The sequence below is a fragment of the Bison bison genome, unplaced genomic scaffold, assembly GCF_000754665.1.
Source record: "Bison bison bison isolate TAMUID 2011002044 unplaced genomic scaffold, Bison_UMD1.0 scf7180017834257, whole genome shotgun sequence".
NCBI classification, from domain to species: Eukaryota; Metazoa; Chordata; class Mammalia; order Artiodactyla; family Bovidae; genus Bison; species Bison bison.
The window spans coordinates 1-7,904 of record NW_011472628.1 but is presented as its reverse complement, the minus strand read 5'-3'; the positions used below and the strand labels follow the sequence as shown (position 1 = coordinate 7,904).

At 36.6% G+C, this 7,904-nt stretch overlaps 1 protein-coding gene across 1 annotated transcript in view; it reads right to left on the bottom strand.

The window, feature by feature from the left end:
- The window catches only part of KDM6A (lysine (K)-specific demethylase 6A), a gene marked incomplete at its 5' end in the record, with an annotated part of 45,455 nt that extends 38,385 nt beyond the window's left edge, over window positions 1–7,070 (bottom strand). Inside the window, 3 exons of the mRNA XM_010832737.1 lie at window positions 834–1,647; window positions 5,935–6,330; window positions 6,969–7,070. Coding sequence (XP_010831039.1) covers window positions 834–1,647; window positions 5,935–6,330; window positions 6,969–7,070 — 1,312 coding nt within the window. The remainder of the gene's footprint in view (window positions 1–833; window positions 1,648–5,934; window positions 6,331–6,968) is intronic.
- Between the last annotated feature and the right edge of the window lie 834 nt (window positions 7,071–7,904).

The window sequence follows — 7,904 nt, the reverse complement described above, 5'->3', positions numbered from 1 at the left end:
GCGTCTCCTGCACTGACAGGTGGATTCTTTACCACTGCGCCAGCTGGGAAGCCCTAAGAGCGTGTTAATTGACTTTCATTCAAATTTAGTCACTTATAAATAAAGAGGACAACAATTATGAGTAAATGGGAAAAAACCTAGATATGTGCCATGCAAAATGAAAAGACCATTAAGAATCTGTACGTATGTCCTCCAATAAAGTTCCGCCTAATCCTTTGAATGGAGGGGTGGAGGAGACTAATTTCTTCCTAATTTCTGAGGCCCCATCCTTCCAAGACTAGTAGAATATGGCAGCTCCTTTCGAATAGCTGACAGTCTGTTGCATCTCTCCATTGCCCTGAACACGTCCTCCCTTCTTCTTCTGCCTGCTTTTTAAAGCTCTTCTAGATTCAAACAAAAAGGTCCAGTTTTTTCATTTTTCAGCACAGACTAGCCTCAACAATTGTGAAGGTCCATTCCTAGTCTGACATTTAATAGGCTGTGATCAAAACCAAAACAAACAGCAGGGCTTTCCAGGCCTTGCTGTTTTCGCCAAATATGATTTAACCCGTTCTCTTGTTCAATTCCCAGAGCAGCCAATCACACCGAAGCCAACAACTCCAGTAACCAGTAGAGGGCAGTAACACCACACTCAGACACACCCACTTGGATTAAGCAATATACACAGATTTTTCACATCTGACACATTAATAAAAATTATGACAATATACAATAACACAATTCTCCTCAAACTGTTATTTCAGATGAGTGACTACATCATCCTTTTTGCTTACTTTCCATATCTTAGAAGATTCAAATCATATTTCAACATTCTGAGCAGGCCAGTAGTCAACCATTTTCACTTTGTGATGAAATTTCCCACACTAACCTGCATGCCTTCAGAACTTCTGCTGAGCTGGGGTATATGGACACAGACATTGAGGGTATGATCTGAGGGCTAGGTTTGTGGCTAATCAGAAGCAGATCTGTTTTCATAGGGCTCTGAGATTCCTCCATCCCTTCTCCATTAATTGTGTGTAGCCCACTGTGAGGGCTATTAAGGCTGGTAACACTGTTTGTGGTTGTCTGCTCAGTAGATTTTGGAGAAGGTGTTGCTGTGGAAATGGCTGAAGACGGTGAAGAGGCAACAGAATTATCAGTCTTTGTATGAACAGCTGGGTGGATGTTATTGACTTTGTCACAGGTTCCAGTACCCACATTGTTATTGGCTTTTCCCATCAACAAGGCAGAGAGCTGAGGATTGTCTGAACTTAGTAAACCTGGTGACTTAGAATCTCCATGGCTAGGACTGCAAACAGCATCTGCCGTCACCTGATGGACATGATTAGGCAGTCCCTCAACACTGGCAGTGCTGTTAGGTGTCTCTCCAGCGTGCCTGCTTATTTCAGGCACAATCGATGTGTTTCCTGAAGGCTTGCTCTCTTTGGTTAAGGTAATGCCTTGTTGTCCACCTGAGGTAGCAGTGTGAGAGGAGAGGTGATTGAGAGCAGCCCCCTGTGTTACTGAATTGCTAGGCAGGGTGGGATGTCCATTCTGATTCTGAATACCAGAGCCAGCTGCCTGGAGATGCTGGGAAGGCCCAGTGGAAGAGAGAGGTCGTTCACCATTAGGACCTGCCAAATGTGAACTCTGACCTTTGTGAAGCCCCTAAAAAGAAAGAAAACTAGTTTAAATCTAATATTAAGCAAACTCAGAGGGTATATACAGAATTTAAAATATTAAAAAGCAAAACTACTAAACAACTAGTTGTATAAGATAATTTGATCCAAATTCTGAAGTTATCATAAGTACCTATAATTAGCCAGCAAGTGTTTAACACCTTTAGAGAGATTTCCCATCCTATCTAATATGATTCAATTGCTGGTGTGGCGTAAATTACTTCATATGAAGCACTGAAATTTTTAAATTAAGTTCTTACATATATATATATATATATATCTAAAATCAGCATGGATAAATACACATATATTATCATTAATAATTAAAGCCATGATCAAATCAATATAAACTAACTCACTGATCTGTGACCTGTTAACAGATTAATACAGAAAGATAATTCATTAAACCTTTATAATTACTAAAAATCTATGCTTCTCTAATTCAAATCCTATTTTTAAAGCAACACTCAAGTAAGGGCAGAACTATTAAATCTAAGTCTTTTAAGTTTCCACTAATGACTTAAGGGTAAACTGCACTTTTCATCAACCTAATTTGGAAAATCAGGAAAATATACTTCTATTGTTAAAGCAAACTGAGGGGGCAGTATACCATAGTTAATAGAAGTTTTAATTCCAGAGTAAAGTCATTTAGGGCATATAAAGTATGATAAAACGAACTAAGATATATAATTTTACCCAAAATATGCCCCTGGTGTCGCACATAACTTCATTAAGAAAAACATATTTCATTTTACCGACAAAATAATTAAATAGGAAAGCAGATTTTTCAGCAACACATCAGTATCACTGGAATCATAAAACAATAATCATTCTAAATCATAATTTCAGAATATCAAAACAAGTAATTTATGTGAGATTTACAGATTAATCCAATTATGTGTTGACGTATTTTAAATTTGCATTTCCATTAATAAATGGACTCCTCCACCTCCAGCAAAAATTTTAGGGTTGTTGCACTTTGAGAATTACTTCAGCAGCACAGTTGGAAGGTTTCTGACCTTAGGTGAAATTTAATTTGTCAGTAATAAGCTATAAAGGAATAAAAATTTAGCTGATGGCAAGATATTTATATACTAAAGGCTGCCTTTAATCATCTAGTTAAAATCAGCAAGCATATCCCTAAAACAAATTCCTAAAGCTAAAAATTTTAAACCTATCTACCAAAAAAAAACCCCAAAACAAAAAAGCCTAAATGCATGAAAAGTTGATATACATCACTGAGCATGCAAAGGAATATAATCTGGTTTTAAATGATTAAAGTAAGCAACTAAAAATTCAATCACAGTAGTAGCTGAAAGATAAACTAAGTTATATGAAACTTTTCGTAAAGTAAAAATACTTCAATATTATAAGCATATCAAGTATTATTATCCTAAAAGAATCCAGGTGGGTGTCAAAATTTCATGTATCATCAAATTTCTACTCAGAAGCTAATCACTTAACAAGTTATAATAATTATAATATGCAAATACAAAAGTAATCATTTTATTACACTGCCTTTAAATACAAATCTAGGTTATTTTAAGCTATAGGTTTTTTTGAAGAGGACTTGCTGAACATACACCTACAATTTATATAATTTTACTTTCATACCTTAAGTGGAATCTGTGAATGAACTCTTCAAAACTATCATGTAAATTATAAATCTGTATTTCCTCCCATCATCACAAGCTAAATAGTAGATATATCATACAGGTCTATCAATGGTCTAGTTTTCATCACAATTTGAGAAAACTATTTGAAAAGGCATAAGACAGTATTGAAAAAGTCTCTATGTTAATGCAGAAATAGAGGCTCCTCAGCTTCACTAGTCATGCAGCAACTTCATTTGGGAAACCTCTGATTTAGAATCAGTTCAACAGAATTTTTAAGCAACTTGTCCAATTGTATTATCTAAATTAAAAAGCTCCTATGGCCACTGGCATTGAAGGGCCTGCAAAGCAAAGACTGGGGCTCTGCCACTTAGTATTCAGTCATGTACAGAGACTTCATGGTCTGCAAACTGAGGGTTCTTTCACTAAAATTATGTGTTTGTTTTTTTAAAACACCAAAAACAACTTGGTATTGGGGTACAGTCGATTTCAACAATCTTGTGGTAGTTTCAGGTGAACAGCAAAGGGACTCGCCATACATATACATGTATCCATTCTCCCTCAAAATCCTGCCCATCCAGGCTGGCACGTAACACTGAGCAGAGTTCCCTGTGCTATACAGTAGGTCTTCGTAAAGATAGCAAATTTCCAAAGTGGGGTGAAGGGAGTTATTCACTCAAAATCTCAGCAACTAAGGAAGCCAGGGAATTAGATGCAATAAAGAATAATAATAGAATCATTAAGTTACAATCATAACAAAGGTTCTTATTTATTAACTACGAATTATACCTTAGCACTCTAGGAATCCTAACAAAAATCTCATGTTATCCTTTTAACAATCCTTTCATGTTTAAAGACACTGAACCTTGAAAATCCCATCCTCTCACCTACCCAAACAATTCTCTCCTTTTTCTCCTGTGTTAATTTCCTCACATTACCAACTCAACCTGTAACCACGGATTGATTCACACTTTGATCACAGTCCCTTCCTTGAAAGACTTGGCTTTAAGGGCATCACTCATATTCTCCTGTATCTCCTATTATCCTCACAAGTCACTCCTCTTCCAGTTTTCTTTGTTAGTTTTCCAATTTTCTAACCTAATATGTTGGAATGCCCCAAGGCTCAGTTTTGAGTTCTCTTTTTTCCCCTATCTATTCTCACCCCTTGGTGATTTCATCCAGTCTCCTTCATCTTCCCTAGTTTATCAGGCTAGCTTAGACTCCCGTTTTTCTCATACCCACTCTATTACCTAATCCTGTTGGTTCTACACCCAAACGTACCCAATAGTTGACCATTTCTACTGCTGCCACTCTGGGTTGAGCCGCCACCATCTCTTAACATGGATTATAACAATAATCTCCAAATGGGTCATATCATTTGTACTTTTGCCTCCTTTAGCCTATCCACAGTGTACTGGAGAGGATCTAGTCAGACTACCTCACTCCATTCAAACCTCCCTATAGTTTCCGACTTAACTCAGAATAAAATCCAAAATCTTTATACAATGGCCTACAAGGCTGAAAATGATTTAGCTAGCCTGTGTCCAAACTGGAACACATCTACCTCTCATCCTGCTCAGCCATGCTTTTGCCACCTTGATAATCCCTAAATATGCAAAACACACTCCAGCCTTAGGGCCTGTTGCTCCTTGTTGCTCCCTAAACCTGAAACACTCTTATTACAAATATCTTCAAGTGTGTGTGTGCATGCTCAGCTGCTAAGTTGTGTTCAACTCTTTGTGACCCCACAGACTGTAGCCCACCAAGCTTCTCTCTCCATGGGATTTTTCAGGCAAGAATACTGGAGTGGATTGCCATTTCCTCCTCCAGGAATATCTTTAAGGCTCACTTCTATAACTCTTTCAGGTCTTTATTCAACTACCCCTTCCAGTGAAACCTTCCCTGATATTCCTATTTATTAATGCAACTCCTCTACCATCAATCTCTAGTACTCCCCAGCTCCATTTTCTAGTATATTATTCCAGAGAACTAATGGTAACATTACCTTATATTGCATATGTAATGCCTATTTATTATCCGTTTATGTACATGAACCAAGACATTTTAAAAAGTTCTTAGAAAAAGAACTTACTTTAGTTTTACCAATAGTAAGTCAAATATTTCCTTGTAGTAGACTAATAAAAGTATAAGCAATTTGGCAAGACATATTTGCAACATTTCTTTTAAAAGCTCTTTGACCCTTCAGTCCTGCTTTGGTACACCTGCTCCATGGAAACAATCCAAAACACAGGGAAAACTATGAGGATAAATATTCAGAAGTAAAAACTTTTCCTCCCACCAGAGTAAATACTTACCACTTAGAATAGCACTTGATCTAAGTAGGCAATATTTACAGAAATGAACTAAGAAACATTACTATAAATGCTCAATATGCCATTGTAAACTAGCAGTGAGTTTTGGGGAATTGTATGATCTATTTTCTTTTTCTTTTAGAAATTTCTAACATTACCTATGTGTGTAAATCTTATATGAGGAAAAAAAAAATCTATACACAATACTGAGTCACAATGTAGTAATCACACTCTAGTAAAAATGCTTATAAAAAGTTTCCCAAACTTTTATTTCTCCTCTCAACATGCAGAAAATCAAATAAAGACAACTATTATGTGAGAAGCCAACAAGGCAATTAGTCCTTCTATTACCTGAGTGGAGTTAGATAGTTGGTTTTTCCACGGCTCCTCTGCGCTGCTGGTCAGGTTTGTGCGGTTATGAGGTAGAGTGAGTGCGTTTCGCTGCAGGTAAGGCACGTTTCCATTACTTCCACTTCCTGTTATGTGATTATTGCCTATCAAAATAGTGTCTGTACTTCCCAGCGTTCTTGATGTGCTACAGGGAACATGGCCTGCAGAAAAGGGTCCATTGGCCAAAGGCTGCCCAGGGCAGGCAGGGCGGACTCCTGGCTGAGACACGCTAGGCACTCTGGTCAGAGCAAGCTGTGGCTGCTGGCCAGAGACTGAGTTTGTAGGCAGTGATGAGTCAGCTGATGGCCCGTTAGGAATTCCAGTAGATCGTACCTGTGTAACTCCTGTTTGTCTCATCTGTCAAAAAAAAAACAAATAAAAATCAATGCTGCCTGTGTGGCCCATAAGGGACAGGATCAGAATATGAAGATACATAACCAGATAATCTCTGATTTTACCCTAACATTTAATTTCTCTAGGTTAAAAAAAATCTTTTTAAGACAAGCAATTGTGTTTCTTCACATTTAGATTAGCTTCCTCAGAAAAGCAGGAATCTACTTAATCTTAAGAAATATCCTTTTAGTAAATGACAAAAGAAATCAGTTGAAAATTATGGAAAAGAAATCATATTTACAGGTCTCTTCCCCATCACAAAATAGGGGATCTTAAAATTCCATTTTATCACACTTATATGCCAGATTCTCTGAGTTAAACAAACTTGAAAGAACCTCGCCTGAGTTTAGGATGTAGTTTGTTAAATATTACATGCAAAATAACACGTAAATTAATAAAATACTAAGTCATGTTCAAAATCAAATTTATAGCTAAAAATCTCTGTCCATTATCAGTATTTTAAGAAGCACAGATAATTAAATCCCACTAAACACTAGTCTAAACTAGAGGTGGGCATAAACATACTCTCTAAAATGATATTCCGGTCAACAAAAATATTCAAATGCTAACAAATTTTAGGGGGAAAACAATGCTGTACACACTTGGTGTTGCTGCATTAAGACAAACTGACTTTCCAGCTGTTCCAGCATCAGTTTCTGTGCTGGATTTAAATTATTTCTATTTGCACGGAGCTGTTCCAAGTGCTAGAAGAAAAAGAAGAATACAGTCAAAGACATATCTAAGAAACAAGCTCATTATTCTAAGCAACCTTTCTATAAAACTCTGAACGCTGTCTAGTCAAAGATACTGATTTCTGACCAATGGCAATCAATCCCAAGATGAAGTCCTTTAAAAAGTTTGAGAAACTTAAGGAATAAACATTTATCTCAGAAGGTTTACTGTAATGGGATCTTTGAGATAAATGGGCATGAGATTTTACTCAATAATTATCAGGATTTACACAGACAGTTCTTTAAGCTTAAAATGCTTTATGACAAGTACTCTCTAAGAAGCACTGTATGGAATAATAAAGTCTGAAGACAATCTGACTATCCAAAACTAGTAATTTGCCTAAGTAAAAGTATGACACCTACATAAAGAAACACGATGATGTAGTCACAGAAGAATTAGGAAGCTCTTAATATATTGACATGGAAAGGTCTGCATAATACACTAACAGTATATACAGCATTTTATCATTTGTATAAAAAGAGAAGAAAAATAATAACATATGAGAGAAAGGAGATGAGTATTTGCTTGGACATGCATGACATCTCTTGAAAGATAGATAAGCAACAAGTTAATACTGGTTTTCGGTTGGGAGGGGAACTGAGTGAGTAGGGATAGAAGTAGGAGAATTTATTCTATATACTCTAAACTCATACTTAGATGGTTTGAACCATGAGAATATATTGGGGGGTGGGGCAGAGGTAAGTGGGGAAAAAAAAAAGAATGAATTATCTCTATTACTCTGGTAAATGTGGGCTCATTTTACTTATGTACCTATTAACTGAGTTTACTGCCATTCAGTTTTAAGA